The sequence below is a fragment of the Martes martes genome (genome assembly GCF_963455335.1).
Source record: "Martes martes genome assembly, chromosome: 1".
In the NCBI taxonomy this organism is placed as follows: Eukaryota; Metazoa; Chordata; class Mammalia; order Carnivora; family Mustelidae; genus Martes; species Martes martes.
The window spans coordinates 120714680-120737255 of record NC_137888.1 but is presented as its reverse complement, the minus strand read 5'-3'; the positions used below and the strand labels follow the sequence as shown (position 1 = coordinate 120737255).

Below are 22576 nucleotides of genomic sequence, written 5' to 3'. Positions count from 1 at the left end.
GAGCAAGGAGGGGCAGAGGGAGAAGAGAGAGAGAATCCCTAAGCAGACTCCACATTCAGCATGGACCTATCAAAGGGATCAATCCCTCAACTCCAATATCATGACCTGAGCTGAAATCAAGAGTCAGACATTCAACCAACCTGGATACCCAGGCACTCCAAGAATATCACTTTAGGAATGTCCTTTGACCTCTCTGAATTTCACCTTCCTCATTTATAGATGGAAGATCAGTCAAGTCTCTCCAGAAAAGTTCTGTTTGGCTAGGATTTCAGTGACCCCTTTTCAAATGCAGAATGCCCAAATCTATTTTGACTTCTTTCTCTTTCTGTTAAAGTTTCCCGTCATGAGCTTCCTCTCTTATATTCTTCATATCCTAGACTAATTCCCTGAGCCTTCTGCCTAAAAGGTTGCTTATTTTCTTTCTAAACCATTTGTACTTTCCTCGTCCATTTAGTCCCAACAGTCTGATATTGCTCTGATCTCCCTACACAGACTCTATTACATCAGCTCACACTCCTTTTGTTTTTTCTCTTTAACAATTCAGCAGAGATCATCTCTTTTGGGTTCGTGATAGTAGGTCTTTTCAGTCCCTTTTTATTCCCTTTCTACCTATTCTTCTTATTCCAACAAAGAAAACTTCTAGAAGATGCTATAGTAGGCCTTTTGAGAAAGCCTGCCCCCTCCCTCTGATGTTAATTGCCGTGAGCAATTAATGCTATGGATTAGTCACCCAATCTCTTACACCTTACTTGCCCTTATAAACCCCCTAAGGTCCCTTCCCTGGAAAGCCACCCTAGAGAGATTAGGCATTTAGAATGAGAAATCCACAACCTGATATTGCTGGCATCTCTAGCCTCTTTCTGATACCTTCATTTCATTCTCTATATTCCAGCATATAACGCTTTAAAATCACAGATGTAAACCATATAATTTCCAAGTTTCCTTCTAGTACTAACATTCTACTTATGTACAAAGAGAATGCTGGTATAGTAATACATAGAAGTAATATATTGCATGGTGTGCCATATTTCAGTGTGTAAATCTCTACATACGTTCTTTCTGGAATTCCTCACTGTTCCACTTCCTATTGTCATTCAGATTTCTTGGAAAAAATAACACAACAAGAAGTCCCTACCAACTGCATGATCTTTATCACTGGGTAGTCTATTCATAGTCCCTGAGTCCTTGTTACCCTTGGTAACTTGAACATGAGGTAACTGTGGTGGGGATTACAATTAACCCAAGTGTTCAAGTGGCCAAGCTGAAACTGAGAGCCCTTTATCTTTCTGTATATCCCAGTGGTTGGGTTTAAAGAAAGTTCTTTGTATTAGCCGTCCCTTTTTCCTGTTTACCTGGAGTTTTTCTTGACTCCTATTGATTTCTAGAGGCAAAGACATTCTTTGATAAAAACACCCCGGGTCAAAGTATCCTGTTATCCCGGTTCTCCTAGTTTAAAAAAAAAAAATCACTTGCTGCAGATCCATCCTGTGGATGCTCTGTGTATGTGTACGGTGAGTGAGGGGAAAGGACAGGTCACATATGAGAAAGGAGCTTGAAGGGAAAGTCTATTACCTCTAACACCACAAAGGTAGAGTTCATTCACCATTACTATTTCTATGTACATTTCTCAGGCAGTTCTTTCCTGCTCCACTCCTTCCTCCTCCTGTTCCATTTATCCTAGTACTGAGAACAGTATGAACTCTGAGACTATTACTCAAGCTTCTGAATTCTTTTTTTTTATTTTTATTTAAATTTTAGTTAGTTCACATAAAATGCAGTATTGTGTTCAGGAGTAGAATTCAGTGATTCATCAATTACATACAACACCCAGTGCTCATCACAAGTGCCTCTTCAGTACTCATGACCCCTGTAGCCTATTCCCCACCCACATCCCTCCATCAACCCTCAGTTTGTTCTCTATCATTAAGAGTCTCTTGTGGTTTTTTTTCCCTCTCTCCTTTTACCCTCCTCCCATATGTTCATCTGTTTTGTTTCTTAAATTCCACACAGGAGTGAAATCATATGGTATTTGTCTCTCTTTGACTGACTTATTTTGCTTAGCATAATACACTCTCACTCCATCCAACTCACTGCAAATGACAAGATTTCATTCTTTTTGATGTCTGAGTAATATTTCATTATATAACACATACCACATCTTCTTTTTCTGTACATCAGTTGGTGGACATTTGGGTTCTCTCCATAGTTTGGCTATTATTGATATTGCTAACCCCTTAGAATCTGTATTTTTTTATCCTTTGGGTAAATACCTAGTGGTGCAATTGCTGGATCATAGGATCATTCTATTTTTAACTTTTTGAGGAATCTCTATACTGTTCTCCATAGTAGCTGCACCAGTTTGCATTCCCACTAACAGTGTAGGGTTCCCACATCCTCACCACCACCTGCTGTTGCTTGTGTTGATAATTTTAGCCATTCTGACAGGTGTGAGGTGGTATATCATTGTGGATTTGATTTGTATTTCCCTTATGATGAGTGATGTTGACCATCTTTTTATATGTCTGGATGTCTTCTTTGGAAAAGTGTCTACTCATGTCTTCTGCCCATTTCTTAACTGTTTATGGACTGACTGATTTAACTCTCTCAACAGGACAATCATCTATCTCTCCTTGGTGTATGTGCTTGGTCATGTGGTCAAGTCCTTGGGTGCCTTACCAATAATAGGGGGACAAATGGTACACACGTGAGTAGAATCATGAAATAAACTGAACCAATGTCCTTCTTTTAGACAGGTAAATGTCTCACACATTCATTACAGGTGATTTTCTATTTCCTTACCAGAGATGTCCCTTTATTTTCCAACCTGTTATTTTATTACCAAAGTGGTTGCAAAAAAAAAGTATTTTATTACCAGTTGAACTCTTTCCCACTTTATCTGTCCTCATTTGTTTTTTTTTTTTAAACACTTGGAGACTTATAGAATGCCTAGCTAGTATCCTTTGCATAAAAACTCATCGTATGCTTGAAGACAATTGTTAAAACCTCATGTCCCCCATATTTTCTCACCTATTCACCTACCCATGCATCTGTACTTTACTAGGATTAAAAAAGGTACATAATATTTCCCTGTAACACATTGTAAAAGTCCTATTCAAAGCTTGGATTATTTCCATTTATGTGTGGTTCCATATATTCCAGTTGCTCTGTCCCTCTTAAGTTATTGATGTTTATTTTAGCAGAGGCATTTGATACATTCTGATAGTTAATTCGGTAAATAGAGAGGATTACAGTTGTTCAAGATGTAGATCATATATATTCATGTTTATAATGTGGCTACAGAGTATTTATCCAATGAGTTAAGAATTTTCAATTTTAATAAATATTAGATGCCTCCTTGTCAGTGCCTGTCAAAAATTAGTGACAAATTTTCTATTAATTATAATGAATTTTGCCATTTTGCTTTCTGGTTCGTAAGGGTATGTGTGATAGGTGGTTGTAAGGCCTTCTATTGGTATATCCCTTAAATTAAGACAAGATTGAGAACCAGTGATTTAACTTTGGAGTTCCTTCATTATCTGCTTCTCCCTATTACACACAAAAGGTAAATGGACTATCAGGTACAAAACTTTCCCATGCAATGTATACTTTCTGGCAGAGGCTCAACGGTCATAAGGATTGTTAAGTGTCCCTGGGTTTCTTTGAGGAGTGAAGGAAGATGGAAAGTGCCCACAGAAATGTGAAGAAATATGAAGGGGATCTTTGACATTATGCACATTTTTTTCTCCTGATATCTGTATTTAATTTCTGCAGTTGTGTTTAGCATCAGTATGGTTAGTATCCTTCCCTCTCCATTTCAGAGTCCTATCATTGGTTGGCCTGAGTCTAATAGCTTTGGGGACAGGAGGTATCAAACCCTGCGTGGCAGCTTTTGGTGGAGACCAGTTTGAAGAAAAGCATGTAAGAATCCTGTTATTTCTGTAATTTCAAGAATGTAGAGCAGACATTAAAAATGTACCTGGCAGGTAGCTATTTGCTAAGATTAAAGTAATCCACAGGTCAGGAGTTCTGTTCAGTGCTGGGTACTGGTCATTAATAAAGAGAAACATGCAAAGGAAAGTAACAAGGGTCGTGAATGGACTAAAACACATCTTATGAAGAAAGGTTGAAGGAATTGGAGAATTCAGCCTGTATAAGATAAGAATTAAAGAGAATATTATAGCTGTCTAGATATTGGAAGGCTGTCAGTAATTAAACCAGAACTAGTGGGTGAAAGCTATAAGAAGTTTTTTGCTCAATGGGAGGAAAAACTTCAAATAGAGTTTGAGGTAGTGAGCTTATCCTCACTTGAAGTGTTTCAGAAGAAACTTGGTAGGTGCTTTGAGAATGAGGGGTGATGAGCAGTGTAGAGATGATTTAAGCATCTCTGGCTGAGATTCTGTGAAAGGGGAAAACGATTGTTCAGAATAAAACAGAATGAGATTTTATAGATGAACTTGTCTGGATGATCATTTCCTCTTTCCTACATACTCTCCCCTATTAATTGGGGGTGGAGGGCTGTACGAATAAGCTAAAAATGGTCCCATATGAGGAAGCTGTGACAAGTAAGCAAGGAAAAGAGTCTGTTCTTGAGTAGGTGACATTTCTGGCTTCCTCTCTTTTGCTCTCAGTTTTCTTTGTTGCCTGTCTTCATGTATTATTTCCTCATCTGTAGCTATTTCTCATGTTTCTGGTTTTTCTCTCTCTGTTCTTTCTCTGTGCCCTGCTTCTTGTGTTTCTCCTACCCTTCAGGCCATCTGAGTTACTATTTTATATTCTTTATCTGTCTGGGGTACCATAGATCATAATTGCTTGCTGACTTTGGAGAAATACCAACCTTTGGCAGCCTTTGGGATTCTATGCACAATGAACTGTACAAATAGGTGAGTGGAATAGGTTGAAAAGGGGACCAGAGGAGGAAGCAAACACTCTGTGAATTAAATAAGGAAGGACAGATTATGCTGTTGTGTCAGGAAAAGACCTATGGTGCCAGAATGAGACAAATGAATAAAGCATCAGAAACTTTATCTTAAAGTTGCTTCATTTGGTAACTGCTCCACAAAGATATCTCAATAATAAGACAAACCTCCTCCAAGTTTCCACCAACCACTTTTAAACCCCGGGTTTCCTTTTATACTTTCTGGTAGAATTCCCGTAGGTGAACTACCTTGCTTAATCAACAGTTTAATCCACTGTCCTGTGTTCTAGTGCTATTTCTACTACACATTCTACAATGTTTACTATTTAACTCAGTCAGTCATTCACTTAATTAATTCAGTCAATAAACATGTGTTGAGTATAATATATGTCAGGTGTTGTGCTGGGTAGTAGGGATTTCAGAAATTAGTAAGATATGATTTCTGCTCTAAAGGAACTCTCAGCCTACTGAAAGAAATAGATATTTAATGCAAAGAAATTAATATTAGAATAAACATGTATAGGGCACAAGTGGCTTAGTGTATAAGATGACCATTTTGCCCAGTAGGGATATAAGAATGTTAAAGATGTTGGTACTGGGGTTTGAAAGACGGGTAAATGTTTGGGTTATTTGTTAAAATATCTAATATTATTTTCAGATATCATGGAGACAATGTCTGAATCTGTTTCTTTGTATGTACCTCCAGCTTAGTCTGAACATAGGGTGGATTGGAGCTAGGAGGTACATTGCACTGATGATTTGTCCTGTGTTTTGTTTTCAGGCAGAGGAACGGACTAGATACTTCTCTGTCTTCTACCTCTCCATCAATGCAGGAAGCCTGATTTCTACATTTATCACACCCATGCTAAGAGGTTAGGATCTTTTCTGAGGGCCCTTGTCTAAGGGTTTCCTCTGGGCAGTCAAAAACCTTTTCAAGGCTTCCTGATGACCATCCTCTCCTTTTCAAGGACTTAAAAACCAAGACAATTTTTTAATATCTTGATTTGTCTGGCCCAAAAGAAGGATTATGAACTAGGTGATGGGAGGAAAGAAGATGGCTATATCTATGATTTTACAAACCTGAGCTTGCAGAATAGAATATCAAACATCAAAGACCCAAGATTCAGGGTTACTGGTTTTTTGGTTTTGTTGTTGTTTTTGTTTTTAGGAGATGTGCAGTGTTTTGGGGAAGACTGCTATGCATTGGCTTTTGGAGTTCCAGGATTACTTATGGTGATAGCTCTTGGTAAGTGCACTGAGACAGGGAAGATGAATAACCACTGATGCCTGTTACATTAAAAACATCATCTAAGCCATTTATTTCAATCCTCACAGTAACCCTATTAGGTAAGTGTTATTGTAGGAATTTTCTCTAGACATTGGAGATAAATTAACTGAATGAAGGAAGGAAGGAAGGAAAGAAGGAAGGGGAAGGAAAAGAGTGGGAAAGAAAAGAGAAAAAAAAGACAAGCAAAGAAAAACATACCCAACGTTACACAACTAAGACCTTTCCTAGACCGATCCCTCGACTCCATACGGAAGCAATTAAGTCAGTATCTCTGCAGGATGGGACCTAGGTATCTATAATTTTTTAAATATCTAAGTGATTCTAATGTGTAGTCAAGGCTGAGATCCACTGCTCTACACTAAAATATGTAAGGAAGCAAGGAAGATAATTAATCCTTTCTCTCAAACTAGCTTACTTCATTTGACAGTTATTTATCTGATAATTGGAAGACATTTTTAATTCTTCTAAAGTAGCATCTAGGTTTAGCTGTTTTGTTGCCCTGCTCTTCAGTGCTCCCAAGAAGTTTTCTCTCAATCAAAGAGAATAAGGGGAGTTGGATAAGTAAATGGAAACCAATGCAGCTTAGATCAAGTATGTTCTGTTTACCAGTGACAACACAGTAATGGAAGAGGAAAGAGGATGTGTGTGTTGCTTAGTTTTCATAGTTTAAGGGGAAACTTGGACGTGATTGTTCCTAATCATTGACCTGGAAACCTGTTCTCACTCTGAAACTTTGGGTGACACCCCCTTGGAAGGTATCCAGTCCAAACACATAAAGAACTCAATGGAGGAAGAAAGAAGCCAGAGATTCAATGTTCAGTCCTGACTATTTTCTATCAGGAGGTGGTTAATAGTAACAGTCAGATTCTAATTCCAATTCCAAGTTAATTTATGTGTTATTCCACGAGAGCTGTGTTAATACATTCCCTGTCTCCTTCCATTGAAGCCGAACACTTTTCCAAATATTGTTCTGGTTTTGTACTTATTAGTGCTATGTTTCCTTTGGATCATGGCACAACAATAATATTAACATACTGGAGTAATTATGAAGATCAAAAGAGGTGCTGTAAGTGAAATATTTTATAAATTATGAAATGTTAAGTAAGTGTTAGTTGTCATTATTAGTTGCTTCAGTTTTCTGGGTACCAATAAATAACAATACTCTGGCATTTAACAATAATTTAACTTATTCATCTATGTTTTTCATTCATTGATAAACACACATTTATTAAATGAACATGTCATGTGTCAAATCCTGTGCTAGCTATTGGGTCACATTGGTGAATTAGAGAACCACATAGTCTATGCTTTCAAAAAACTTACATAGTCCAGCAGGAAAAAAGAGACAGACATAGTAAAAAGGAATTTACTATATAGTATGGTCAATGTCACAACTGAGGAAGTACAGAGAAAGCTATGGGAACACATAGAGGAGATGTCTGACTAAAACAGTGAAGATCAGAAAAGTTTTGCCTAGGAGCTCCTGGGTGGCTCAGTCAGTTAAGTGGCTGCCTTCGCTTGGGTCATGATCCTGGGGTCCTGGAATGGCGCCCAGCATCAGGCTCCCTGGGGAGACTGCTTCTCCCTCTTCCTCTGCCTGCCACTCTGCCTATTTGTGCTCTCTCTCTATCTCTCTGTCAAATAAATAAGTAAATATTTTAAAAAGAGAGAGAGAGAGAAGTGGTATCTAAGGTGAGATCTAAAGTATTAGCAGCAATTAATCAAAGAAGACAGATATCTGTAAATCAAGGAGGTGAGACATAGTTGTGACATATCTGAAGGCCTTAAAGGAATTCAGGCTGCCCTAGGTATAAGTGAGAAAGATAAAAAGGAGAAAATGACAGAAATCAGATAATGAAGGGACTTTTAAGTCATTAACGAATTAGAACTTTAGCTGGAGTAGGGAGCTACAAAAGGATTCTGAACAGAGGACTGATTGTTAGATTTTTATTTTTCATTGGTGTCTCTGTAATGTAGAGAAAGAATGGGCTAAGGGTGAGGCAAGGATATTATTTATCTTGATTACCGAATTTTTAGCATTCTTTAAAATTTTGTGCTCAGGATGAGTGCCTCACTCAGCTCAGACTAGTCTCAGCCCTGGTAGAGTTGAAAAAACTTGATGTGATTGGATAAGTGAAGTGATTGAGAAAATAAGTCTACATTGAATGTAGTGTTCTGACTTGAGCAACTAGGTAAATAGTGGGCTCATCATCCTAATGAATTTAGTTTTGAACATGTTACATATTACATCTAATTGGAGTTATCAAACAGTTATTTGGAAATACAGGCTTCGAGCTCAGAATAAATGTTTGGGCTGTAGATAAAGATCTGGAGCTATTAGTATATGGATAGCAATTAAGCCATGAAAATAGATGAAATAACTAAGAGATAATAAGAGTAAAAAGAGGACTAGAATAGAACCCCGAGGAATACCAGCATTAAAAAGATACGTAAAGAAGGGGGTGCCTGGGTGGCTCAGTCAGTTAAGCATCCAACCCTTGATCTCAGCTCAGGTCTTTATCTCAGGGTCATGAGGTCAGGCCCCATGTTGGGCTCCATGCTGGGCATTGAGCCTACTAAAAAGAAAAGACAGACAAAGGGGAAAAGCCCACAAATGAGACAAAGAAGGAATGGCCAAATTGGTAGGAGTTCTAAGGGAATTGTTCAAAGTAACAAATGTTACTGAGTAGGAAAGTGAGATCAGGGAGAAAAATGCCCATTGAATAGAGCAATAAGAAGGTCATTGATTCGGAGAATGTCAGTTACGGTAGATTGGCGAAGATTCAAGACTGATTGGAGTAGAATAGGAAGTGACTAAGAGGTGAGAAAGGGAAAATGGTATGTATAGCTGAATGTGACATGGAGTCAAGAGAGGATGGCAGACATGCTTGAATATTATTAGGAAGACTCCAGTAGAGAAAGAGGTTGAAGATGCAAGGAAAAGACAGTATAATCAGTATGAAAGCACAAATGGCAGAATTACCTTTGTACGGAGGAAGAACATTGCCTTCAACTAACTGGAGGGAGGAGAGGATAGGTGTGGATACAGGAGTTAATAGATTTGGTGGCAGGAAGTTGAGACAATTTCCATTTGACAGCTTCTGTTTTCTTTGTGAAGTAGGGGGCAATATCCTCTACAGCAAGGAAGAACTAGTAGGGAAACCTAAGGTTCCCATTCCTCTTCTTTAGTTAAGTGGCCTTGACATTTAAGTGTGGTCTTATCCAGTTCATCACCTGTCCTTCCTTTTACCACTTCCACTGTCCCCTCCACTGTTGAGATTTCCAGGTCATTCTTAGTTTTAGGGCCAACCTATTTCCTCTCCAAAATCTCCCTCTTGTCTAGATACCTCTTTATCTGCCCACTTGTCTCCCAAGATTGGCATCCTTTCTTTTAACAATTTTTTTCTGTCAACAATAAGAAGACTGTGATAGGTAAAAGGTGCTATTTGGAGAAGTTTTGGAGACACTGAGAGGATGAATAAAGAAAAAGTGGTGATGTGAATATGAGTGGAATTTAGAAAGTTAAGGTAAGAAAAAGTAAGGGGATTCAGGCATTCTGGTGTGCAAAGATACTGGAAGGTCCTACTTGTCACCGACATCTTTGGGAGAATATCTACTCGAGGGACATTTTGCTGGAGTTGGGAAATCCATTAAGGAGGGAAGTACATCTGGGATCATACCAAGATAGTTTTCCTGCTGATGTTAGTTAATAAATTTGAAAAAAATAATTTTTACTATTCCATAATTATAAAAATAATATCAACTAATGCTGGTAATTTAGAAAATAGAAAGAAAAATATGAAAATAAAATCTCCTTATAATTAGTTGTGGAGATGTGATTAAAGAATATGGGGTAAGGAAAAGAGAATGAGCTCAAGTATAATAATGGTACAGAATAGAATTTTTTGTAGGAATGATGATCAATGGTTAGAATGCAGAGACCTAGTGAAAAATAATGAAACATAAAGTGGGAAGGAGTAGCTTTAGGTGAGCTCCACGGGGCCACATCTTTTTTATATCATCAGTCCCAACAGTGTCTAGCACAGTGTTTAGTGCAAGAATGAGTGAATGAGATGTTTTATGGTGGTTAAATGGGTAGATTTCTGAGTCAAACAGACCTCACGTCAAAAATGCAATTTCTGGGGGCGCCTCGGTGGCTCAGTCGTTAAGCTAAGTCTGCCTTCGGCTCGGGTCATGATCCTGGGGTCCTGGGATCGAGCCCCTCATTGGGCTTCCTGCTTGGCGGGAAGCCTGCTTCTCCCTCTCCCACTTCAAGCACTGCTTGTGTTCCCTCTCTCGCTGTGTCTCTCTCTATCAAATAAATAAATTAAATCTTTAAAAAAATGCAATTTCTGGCATTTTCTAGTTATATAATCTGCACAAATTGCTTAATTTCTTTTATCTGCAATTTCCTCAATAAAATGCTGAGAGTAGTACATATTTTTTCAGATGAAATCAGTTAATATATATAAAAGACTTAACGCTTTACATATAATAATAAACCTTCAAAGATGGTTAATGATAATAATAATTATCATCAGCATAATATGAATTTGGGAAGGCCTTTCCTGCCAGGAGTTTGGGCTTTTTAGGTAGGTCCTGGAAAGAAGGTTTTAATTTGATATCAGATAAGAGAAGGAAGATACCAGGGATTGAGAAAGTAGTTGCCAGACATTTTAATAATCCAGGGCAGAGGTTGTGAGGCCCTAAACAAGAATTGTAGCAATAGTAAAGTAAAAGAAGGGCAGATGGGAAATACACTGAAGAAAGAGTCTAAATGAAAACTTGGTAAAATATCAGATGTAGAGATGGAGAAAGAAGAGAGAATCCAGAGATGACTTCTCTTTCTGTGATACAGGGAAGTCTCAACAGATTCCTTCTCTTAACAACTGACCACTTTATTCTTCTCTTGGGTCCCATAATTTATATAATTCTGAAAGTTGGCAAGTTCAAGTCAGACGCCTCCCTTTAAAAGATTTGCCAGTCACTCCTACACATCAGCAGCCTGTCCTTAGCATTGACATACTGAATGTGCTGAATGAGAAGCTAAGAACCTTGTTTGTGTATCAACTGCAGTTGTGTTTTCAATGGGAAGCAAAATATACAGAAAACCACCTCCTGAAGGAAACATAGTAACTCAAGTTGCCAGATGTATCTGGGTAAGTCTGATTTGTTTACCTGCCTTTTTCAATCAACGGAAAAAAATTATATGCTGAGCTTAAAGGCCTTTAAACACAGGTATTTATTTTCCCCAATGACTGCTATTTTACCTCTGTACCTTTTGGCAAGCTGAGATTCATCCATTTTCCTCTGTACCTCTACTCAACCATTAAGTAAAATAATAATAATAATAGTAGTAATAATAATGATGATGTTACCATTTTTTAAATTGGCAAAAATCATCTGAAATGTGTATATGTTATATATGTTGCCAACAGGATGTAGGGATAGATAAAATTATATTGGAAATATTCTGAAATTCAATGTCTGATGAAAGCAAAGGATGGAAATAAGTCACTTAAAGTATGTATGTCTGAGGAAGGGATAATGAATTGGAATGGTTTCTTTTTGTCTCTCATGTGATATCTATGCTCTGCCCCAGTTTGCTATTTCCAACCGTTTCAACAACCGCTCTGGGGACATTCCAAAGCGACAGCACTGGCTGGACTGGGCAGCTGAGAAATACCCTGTAAGTTGGAACTGAGGAAATATGCCTCCGTGGAGATTTTCCTAAATCCAAACTGATTCCCTCTTGCTGCATTTGGCCTCTCCTCTTACTGTTCTGGCACATTTTTACTGTAAGCAAGACAACCAAATTTAGCAATTCAGCCTGTTCCTTCTTCCCCTTTTTTTGCAGAAGCAGCTCATTATGGATGTGAAGGCACTGACCAGGGTACTATTCCTTTATATCCCATTGCCCATGTTCTGGGCTCTTTTGGATCAGCAGGTAAGAATAGTTCTTTTGAAAGCTACCCCTTCTTCCAGCCCCTTTCCTCCCACAAGAAAGAGATTTCTCATAGTCACATCTGTCTGCCCTAGGGCTCACGATGGACCTTGCAAGCCACCAGGATGAATGGGAATTTGGTGAGAAAAGATTTTCCAGAGAAATCTATTCTTTTCTTCATAATAAATAAATTTCCTTTTTTAAGGAAAATAATTTCTTTGGGTTTTTTGCCTGAAAACTGACTTAAGATCAGAAGAGAGTTGTCTTTAACATGAAGGTACTGAGTATGCAAAATTTTAAAAAGCTACTCTAGAAATAAAAAACAGAATCTTATTTTTAGAAATCAGGAATATAAGGATGGAAAGGTTTCAGTGTGTACAGGGAAGTACTGAGATGATAGTCAATGAAGTGATCCAGATGTGGGATAGAGATTGTTTGCTCCCCTCTCAGCCTTCCTGGGGCACAGCAGGCTCGGGTTTGACTGGTGCTACTGCACATGTAGCCCAGTGTCTGGGCTAAGATCATGTGGAGGACTTGGAAGTGCAGTATTTTGTACATAGATAAGGAATGAGAAAGTTGCAAACATTATTTTCTGTTTTGCTATTCTCCATTCTTTGGCCAACTCAGAGTTTCATCTGTGCTCTCAATTGTTCTACTTAGATTATCATAATGTTTTTCTACCATCTCCGTGGTAAAGGAGGCAGGAGAGAATGATGCTAGGATTTCATTAACCAGTCTGTTTGGAGTCTGTCAAACACAAGTTACTTTTTCCCTTTCTCTCTCTCTCTCTTTTTTAAAAGATTTTATCTATTTCTTTGACAGACAGAGATCACAAGTAGGCAGAGAGGCAGGCAGAGAGAGAGGAGGAAGCAGGCTCCCTGCTGAGCAGAGAGCCCGATGCAGGGCTGGATCCCAGGACCCTGGGACCATGACCTGAACCAAAGGCAGAGGCATTGACCCACTGAGCCACCCAGGTGCCCCTCCCTTCTCTTATTGCCCAGGATTCACTATGGTGGTTCTGTTATTGACCCCTCTAGAACAACTCTGGAAACACTATGTGTTAGTGGAAGTCTTCACCCTAACCATGATGTCTTGTGCTGCACATTACCACCTACAACTGCAGTGACTGAAATTAACAAAAACATACTGACCCTATTCTCTCGCAAGAAAAAGAATATTCTCCCTTAGGCCTACCTGCCTTCAGTAAACATAGCCTGAAGCCATTCCCAGTCTGTTTCCCTAAATACCCTTAAAAGCACCATGTGGCCCTGAACCAATGACCTGGTAGATTTTATCTTTTGTGTCTCACCTGCTAATTAAAATTTTTTTCTGTTTTAAGAGAGAGAACACAAGTGGTGGGGCGGGGCAGAGGGAAAAGGAGAAAGAGAATCTCAAGCAGGCTCCACCCTCATCGCAGATAATTAACAGTATTTTTGATCTAAGCTTTTCTTGTCTTTTGCCACTGTATAAATGTAATTTGTTATAATTTTTCAGGGTTTTTTTGTGCTTCAGCCAGACCAGATGCAGGTAGGAGATTTCTGTATACTCATGGGGATTTATGGCTTTCCTCATCCATACTTCTATCTGAAGTAATGGGATTACCAACTGTAACTGGACATTTGTTTCCTTATATTCTGAGGAGGGTTAAGGATAAGGATGAAAATACTCTCCTTAAGCCTCACACTTCTCTTTCACATCCTCTTTTAAGTAAGCAGCTCCCACCCAGCTCCAAGGAGGGTGAATTTTGAGCTCACAGGAGACGTATAAGCATTGGATTTTTTTTCCCTGTTAAGGTAGTACCTTGGAAATACTGTCCGAGAAAGTATAAAACATTGTTGTACGAGTAACAAAGTCAGAATCTCAGTTTACCGGTGACTCCCATTTCTTTTTTTAACCCTTGTTTAATCCCCAAGTCTTCCTTCTCTTCTTTTCTCCATGACATTTTCCCTTCAGTTGTGGAACAGGAGAAGATAAGTGAAAATGAGAGGGAAGAAATCTAACTGATTGACAGAAAAACAGGTTCAGAGTGAAACTGATTCTGTAGGATGTTTAGAAGCTGAGGTGCTATGCAGGAGAAATTAGAGTCCTTGTTATAACAGGACTGAGAGATGTGGAATCATTCTGTACTTAGTATGATGAAAGTATGTTTGGATGTTAGGGAGAGTGCACACAAGCAAATGAGAACACATGCTTACACTCAAGACAGAAGAATACTTTGTAACTATCCTTTTTACCATGGTATTACAGGTACTAAATCCCCTCCTGGTTCTTATCTTCATCCCATTGTTTGACCTTGTCATTTATCGTCTGGTTTCCAAATGTGGAATTAATTTCTCGTAAGTGCTCACAATGCCTTTATTGCTCAGACTGACTTGATATTTGCTCAGCTTAAAAAAAGATTCAATGTCAGTACTTTCTACTTAGTATGATTTGTTTTGGCATATCATTTTTCTGTTTCTGTGTACCTAAGTTAAACTAAATGCCTATTGGTACTGGAGAATGGGAATTAGATCTGGCTAATTTTCATTATATAGAGTCCAGGCCATTCCTGCACACTTAACTGCATGATGTTGAAGGGGTAGATCTAAGTTTCACAGAAAGTCAAATTATGTGAGAATAGGCTCCTAAAGCAACTTGTTGCTTTGTTCTTGAATGTTGCCTCTTCAAAGAAGTCTAAATCCTGTGATGATAATTAATCCCTTTAAATCTTTTATTGTCCATATGAAACAAAGCAGGGACCTGGTAAGAGCAGAAATAGGTTGTCCCTAATTACTGCTTTTCTCCCATTCTAAATAGAAGCACCAGATGTCGTATGGAACTGTTGAGTCACTATAACGTGATTCACTATAATATGATTCAGTATACACCTGAAACTAATATTACACTATGTTAACTAACTGGAATATAAATAAAAACTTAAAAAGAAGTGCTATTTTTTGTAAATTTGACAGAGGAGGGTTTCAAGTATCCTCTAATTCCTGATTTAATAGCAATTTCTTTTTGATGACCACATTACAATATTCAAATGGCCTTTTGTCATTTACTCATGAGTTGAGCAGATATTACTAAGTTTAGCATGAATGCCATGCAAATATAACAGCACAAATGAATGCTGAAAGAGTTCCCTGTTTAGTAAGGGAGGTAGAACACATGCAAGGATAATTATTACCCAACGTGAAATATATTAATTTCAGTAAGAAGGGAAGCAAAGTGTCAGGGAGTTATGGAGAAAAAAGAGAGTCCTTCTTAATGAAAGAGTCAAGAAAGACTTGTAGAGGAAAAGAAAATGGGATAATAATGTATTGTGCTTGGCATATGGTAAATGTCCAATAAGTTTGGCTGCATTACTATTATTTTTTGGTATGATGACATAATGGATAGAAAGACCATCATAAACAAAAGTTGAGGTGAGGAAATGGGTTGAATAGAAAACTATTCAGTGTGATGAGTAGAGGAAGAAAGCTGTGTGAAGGGGAGAAGTTGCTGAGACCAAATCAGGAAAGGTCTTTAATGGTAGGCTTAGAGGGTTTCAATTTTAGCCTTTTGAGTCTAAAGTTTCCATGTAATTGTCTATCCCTTCCTTCTGCAGATCGCTTAGGAAAATGGCTGTTGGTATGATCCTAGCAAGCCTGGCATTTGCAGTTGCAGCAGCTGTGGAGATAAAAATTGATGTGAGTTCAATAAATCTTAAGCTCCATGAGGAATCAAACTGAGTCAAACATATCGTTGTTCACTCTTCTGACTTGTTCAATCCTGATTGCCCGGGACCTAGCACAGAACCTGTTTTGGAGAAGATGCATCATAACTATCTGTGGTAAATGAGTAGATATGGGTAGAAGAGCAATGCAAAACAAGGCCCACCTCCCACCTGAGTGATTCAGAGTATACTGTCAAGGAATTCCCAAACACTAATATCCAAGCTATCTTCTCTTCTCTTTGAGAAGACAGGCTTTTGAATTGGCAGATCAAATAGCCATTACTGGGGAATGATACATGAGGTCATAACTGAGTCAAAAAGCATGGAGTTTGTCATGTAGCATCAGTGCTTGCTGCACTGAGCTGGTGTTTCTCCCCTCCAAACTGCCTTCAGAGTTTTCTAAGCCAAATGCCCTCCAGAGGGAGAAAACTGCATCCTCCTGACTGGATGGACTAGGATGTCAGAGGTAGGACTGAGAACTACCTCCAAGGGTTGTTGGTAATTCTGACCCGTGTTCTCTGTCCTAAGAGAATGACCCCACCGCAGCCCGGTCCCCAAAAGATTTTCCTGCAAGCCTTGAATCTGGCGGATGGTGAGGTGAAGGTGACAGTACTGGGCGATGAAAACAATACTCTGTTGGAAGAGTCCATTAAATCCTTTCAGGTAAGATATGGACTTGAATAAATTAGAAACACATTCAGATTATGCAACAAGGTGACAGCATAATATAGTAGTTAGAAGCACGCACTTGTAGAGGCAAACTGTCCCCAGTCCAATTCCTGGTTCTGCCATTCCCTAGCTGTAAGACCCTGAACAAGTTATTTTATCTCTAAACCTCAGTTTCAGCACCTATAAAATGGCAATAATTTATGCCATGAGCTGTTGTAAGGATAAGTATTATATGTGAAGCACTTAGCACAGTGTCAGGGACATTGTAAGGTCTCGGTAGGTTGTAATTTGTACTGTTATTTCAAACTGCCTCCTAATATCACATCCTCTGGAAGATTTGGCTTGCATATTTTCACCATTACTACTGTACATATTCTGAAATATTTGTATTTTTTTAAGATTTATTATTTATTTTAGAGAGCAAGAGCACAAGTGAGAGGGGCATAGGGAGAGGGAGAGAGAATCTCAAGCAGACTCCATGCCAAGTTCAGACCCTGATGTGGGGCTCAATCTCACAGCCCTAAGGTCACAACCTGAGCTGAAAGCAAGAATCAGTTGCTTAACCGATTACACCACCCAGATGCCTCTGAAATTTTTATTTTAAAATATTACTTTTAATAATGAAATTTATATACATCTATTATTGAAAACTGGAGGGTATAGAGAAAGACATAAAAACCACCTATAATTGCATCACCCAGAGATGATCAATCAGCATATTGGTATACACAAATAAACTAATTTCTAAAAGGTAGTCAAACTCTATAGTATTGAACTTTGATTTTTTTATTAACATTAATCGTGTCATAAGTATCCTTCTGTATCCTTAGATAATTTGAGAATATGATTTTAATGGACACATGATATTCCATTTTATAGATATATCATAGTTTATTGAAGTATTTCCTTATAGGCATTTAAGATGTATTATTAATATACATAATTCTACAAAGAACATCCTTACTCGTAAATCCTTATGCATGTCTCTAATTACTCTCATATGGCATTTTCCTAAAGAGAATTACTAGGTTAAAGGGCAAAGTTGAAAGTATTTGATGAGCTCACCCACCCTGGGATGTTATGAGATAGTGATGCCTACGATAGGGTAGAAAGTGAATGTGACAGTTTCTTTTTTCTACAGAAGATGCCACACTATGCCCAGTTCCACCTAAAGACAAAAAGCCAGGATTTCCACTTCTACGTAAAATATCACAATCTGTCTGTCTACACTAAGCATTCTATGGAAGAGAAAAACCGGTACAGTCTGATCATTCTAGAAGATGGAAAAAACATTTCCAGCATGATGGTAAGTTGAGGAGTAGCTTAGGTTCCAAATTGTTATCAGAGTGTATTTTAACCAGCTCATCAATACCTTACCAAAGATAAGACTTACAATTAGATTTTCTAATTATCAGTTCCTTGTTGTCAGCTATAACTGATTTTTACTTTCCTCTATTATAGGTGAAGGTTGAAGAAAACAAAACAACCAATGGGATGACAGCTGTAAGGTTTGGTTGTCAAGGAGACCCAAGGTCCCTCTGTGTTGACTCTTGGTCTCTTCTGATCTGTGGGGCTTCAGATAAAGCAGCCTCACATTTTACTTGTCTTGTACATGGATTCTCTCTCCTATAATATCAAGGGTATTGGTCTTAAAGGCATCTTCCAGAACAATAAGAGGCAGATAAGCTTGCTTTCCCTTGTGGTATTAAAAAAATGACCTTGTATCTGTATGTGCCCCCTGTGCTCTGGTGCATACATCCCTTTCTGTTGAATTTTATCCACTTATTTTGCTCTCAGGAAAATAATTAAGTACTTTTATCTCTGTGATCACCGGGAAAAAATTCAGGAGTGAGCAAATAATCCTCTCTTCATGGTTGGTAGTTGAATATCTCTTATTGTTACTATATTTTTAAAGCAAAGTATAGTTTTATTATAAGCCTGTAGAGGCACCACGGTGGAGTAAAGGTAATACCTTTGGAGTCAAAAGACTTGTTTTTGAATCCAGATAAGCCCCAAAGTCATGTCAGACAGCCAATGAAAGCTACAGAAATGGAGTACCCAAGAGGTCACCTGCTCTCTGTAACAGGAAATCAGGCATGAAATAGACAGATGCACATGCCTATGTCCATCAAGATGAGGTGGCTGCTGTTGAAACTAGCACTTTAGAGGAGAACTTGTAATGAAATGTCTGAACTTTGCTGAAGGGTGGAACAGTCATAATAATTTCCTTTTGAATATGCTTTATAAAAAGTAACTCAAAATAAGTAAGATGATAGTGAGGATAGGACTTCCCTAGGTGAGAGAGCCATAGGAACCTCCAGAAGGGGTAAAAGGAAATTTCTAGATCAGTGCAGGAGTCAACACAAGGGTTCTAGAGGAAACTGCCCTTCTTACCTGGTGGGCCAGAGATTAGTATAAAAGCTTTCAAGATACCAAAACCCATACTGAGGAAACAGTTTAGGAATCCAGGTTCAGGACTCTAAAAAGATCTTTCTGGAAGGGTCCAGGATTGTCTGCAGATTCCAAAATGAAAACTCAACCTACTAATGTGTGGGAGTCTGAGTTTTGTATAGTCAAATCAGACTTCATTTGTAAGAAGATACAGTATCAGTTTTACATAAATACTGGAATATATATATATTCTAGTGTACATATATCCACTAATTTTTCTTAGTGGAGTCTCAACTGATGAATCCCACCATTATAAGAGGGAAAGAAATTGGATGTGCCTAAACTGGATTAGTGAGGCAACTCAGACTGCCATAGGTGATCATGATTGTGTCCATCCCAGCTAGAGATGATGTGAGAGTGTGACAGATGGAAAACTAATACCTCAGGAAAGATAAAGTTAAGGATAACTAAGACTATTGATTATTCCTTACATGGGAGTTCATTTATTTATCCACCTAATAATATATAACATGGGCCTTTTGTGTGCCAAAAACTGTTCTAGGCACTGGGGACATAGTGGTAAACAGGTGTCCCTGTTTGTGAGGGTTTGTCTAATGTGTAACAATGTTTCTACCCTTAGGTTTGTTAATACTTTACGTAGAGAGGTCAACATCTCCCTGGGTACAGATATCTCCCTCACTGTTGGTGAAGACTATGGTGTGTCTGCTTACACAACTGTACAAAGTGGAGAGTAAGAGCATTACCCTTGTGGACATTTTATTTTTATCAGCAGCTGTTTTTTAAATGATTTCTTTGCATATAGGTAAGGGGATTAGGTATATCTCAGCTAATTTTGAGTATACTCAGGTTCACTGTTTTACACTGTTCCACTAATTCATAAGACTTGGAGGAGAAAAATTCACAAGAATTCAGTGAGAAAACTTAGGGCCTGAAATCCACAAAAGAAGATGTTTGTGCTTTCTTTATTTAGGTGTAAAGTTTAAAAAAAAAAAGGTACCTGGTAGGAATGAAGAGCTCAGAACAGTGGCTGAAAAACCTGGCATAGAAATATTTTACTCCTAGAGACTTGCCTTCAAAGGAAATGGTGGCTTTTCTACTTGACTCACCCTGAGTAGAGAGATGAGATCAGTCTTTCCCTGGAGATGGGAGTGCTTTTCTAGGCTGTGGTGTTTGTTTTAACTAAAATTGTCCTGTTGCAGATACCCTGTGGTGCATTGTAGAACAGAAGATAAGAACTTTTCACTGAATATGGGTCTACTAGACCCTGGTGCAGCTTATCTGTTTGTTATTATTAATGTAAGTAGCTCATGGCCACCCCTACTCTCTCCTTCCATATAATTTTATCTGTATTTGTATATATATGTCTATGTCTGGATCTGAATTTATCCTGCGATCACATACTTATTTCTAGTATAAAGTGATAGGTTCTATCATGACTTTAGCAAACCTACTAAGGTCTCTAGAAGGGATGTTAAAAGAGATAACGTTGGTAGCACGCATATAATAGAAATACAGAATGATATAATATGTGGCCCTTTGTGTCTGGATTCTTTCATTTGGCATATTTTTCAGGGTTCATTCATATTGAGACATGTATCAGTGCTTCATTTCTTGTTATTACCAAATAATATTCCACTGTATAGATGTAACATATTTTATTTGTCAATTCATCAGTTAATGGACATTTGGGTTTTTCCTACCTTTTCACTATTATAAATAATGTTGTTAGGAACATCATGTACAACTTTTTGTGTGGCCATACATTTTCACATCTCTTGGGTATATATCTGGGAGTGGAATTGCTGGGTCACATAGTAGTTCTATGTTTAAACATTTGAGGAACCACTGGGAACTTTTCCAAAATGAATTCCATTTTACATTCCCACCAATAGTGTATGAGGGTTGCAATTTTTCCACATCTTCACCAATATTTGTTTTTCCGTTTTTGGTTTTTTTTTATAGCCATCCTAGTAGGCTATAGTAGGTATGAAATGGTAGCTCATTGTGGTTTTGATATGTATTTTCTTAATGGCTCCTGTTGTTGAGCATCTTTTCGTGTGCTTATTGGAGATTTGCATATCTGCTTTGGAGAAATGCCTATTCAGATCCTTTGTCAAATTTCTAATTGGGTTATTAATTATTGAGTTGTAAGCATTTTTTATATATTTTAGATACGTCTGTTATCAAATATATGATTTAAAAATATTTCCCTGTTCAATATGTTTTTTAACTTTCTTGATGTTGTCCATTGAAGCACAGGCATTTTTAATTTTTATGATGTTCAGTTTATCTCTTTTTCTTTGGTTGCTTATGCTTTTGAAGTCGTATCAAAGAAACAATTGCATAATCCAAAGTCATGAGGATTTATGCCTATGTTTACTTCTTAAAAAAAAAAAAAGATTTTATTCATTTATTTGACAGAGAGAGCTCACAAGTAGGCAGAGAGGCAGGCAGAGAGAGAAGAGGAAGCAGGCTCCCCGCCGAACAGAGAGTCCAATGCGGAACTCGATCCCAGGACCCTGAGATCATGATCTGAGCTGAAGGCAGAGGCCCAACCCACTGAGCCACCCAGGGACCCCTGCCTATGTTTTCTTCTAAGAGCTTTATAGTTTTAGCTCTTATATTTAGATCCTTAATCCATTTCGAGTTAATTTTTGCATATGGTGAGAATTAGGAGATTAACTTTATTCCTTTATATGTGAATATTCAGTTGTCCCAGCACAATTTATTGAAAATACTATTCTTCTCCCATTAAATGGCCTCGGTACTCTTGTCAAAAATCAGTTGACCATAGATGTGAGGGCTTATTTCTAGATTCTCAATTCTATTCCATTGATCTATATGTTTGTAGTTGTGCCAGTACCACACTGTTTCGATTGTTGTTACTTTGTAGAAAATTTTAAAATCAGAAAGTATAGGTCATCCAACTTTATACTTCATTTTCAAGATTAGTTTGGCTATTCTGGGCCTCTCAGGGATTTCCATATAAATTTTTGGATCAGTTTAGAATCAGAAGCTAGCTGGGATTTGGATGGGGATTGCATTTAATCTGTAGGTGATTTTGAGGAATATTGCTATCTTAACAATATTAAGTCTTCTGATCAGTGAACATGAGATCTCTTTCCATTTTTTCAGATCTTCCTTAACATCTAACTTTTTCAACAGTGTATTTTTTAGAGTATAGGTTTTACATTTACTTTGTTAAATTTATTCATAAGCATTTTACTCTTTATGATGCTATTGGGATTTTCTTGGTTGTTTTTGTTTTAGAGAGAGAGAGCAGTGGGAGGGGCATAAGGATATTTGTAAGTATTTATTCTTTATGATGCTATTGAGGGTTTTGTTTGTTTTGGTTTTAGAGAGAGAGAGAGCAGTTGGGAGGGCAGGGAAAGAAAGAGAGAGAGAAAGAATCTTAAACAGGCTCCATGCCCAGCCCAATGCAGAGCTGTACTTGGGGCTGGATATCACAACCTTGAGATCATGACCTGAGCCGAAATTGAGAGTTGAGCACTTAACCAACTGAGCCACCCAGGTGCCCCATGATATTGTTGTTAATGGAGTTACTCTTCTAATTTCAATTTCAGATTGTTCACTGCAAGCCTGTAGAAAAACCAATTGATTTTGTATGTTGATCTTTTATCCTGCAACCTT

At 38.0% G+C, this 22576-nt stretch overlaps 1 protein-coding gene across 2 annotated transcripts in view; it reads left to right on the top strand.

Annotated features, from left to right (window-relative positions):
* The window catches only part of SLC15A2 (solute carrier family 15 member 2), a gene marked incomplete at both ends in the record, with an annotated part of 31893 nt that overhangs the window by 4963 nt on the left and 4354 nt on the right, over window positions 1–22576 (top strand). The window contains 16 exons of one of the 2 annotated variants that reach the window (XM_080817448.1): window positions 2612–2704; window positions 3819–3918; window positions 5697–5787; window positions 6084–6161; window positions 11280–11362; window positions 11806–11892; window positions 12061–12150; window positions 12243–12287; window positions 13642–13674; window positions 14395–14483; window positions 15737–15818; window positions 16373–16507; window positions 17655–17819; window positions 17975–18021; window positions 19545–19655; window positions 20125–20221. In XM_080817448.1, coding sequence (XP_080673574.1) covers window positions 2612–2704; window positions 3819–3918; window positions 5697–5787; window positions 6084–6161; window positions 11280–11362; window positions 11806–11892; window positions 12061–12150; window positions 12243–12287; window positions 13642–13674; window positions 14395–14483; window positions 15737–15818; window positions 16373–16507; window positions 17655–17819; window positions 17975–18021; window positions 19545–19655; window positions 20125–20221 — 1426 coding nt within the window. The remainder of the gene's footprint in view (window positions 1–2611; window positions 2705–3818; window positions 3919–5696; window positions 5788–6083; window positions 6162–11279; window positions 11363–11805; window positions 11893–12060; window positions 12151–12242; window positions 12288–13641; window positions 13675–14394; window positions 14484–15736; window positions 15819–16372; window positions 16508–17654; window positions 17820–17974; window positions 18022–19544; window positions 19656–20124; window positions 20222–22576) is intronic. The other variant, XM_080817449.1, reaches the window with a different exon arrangement.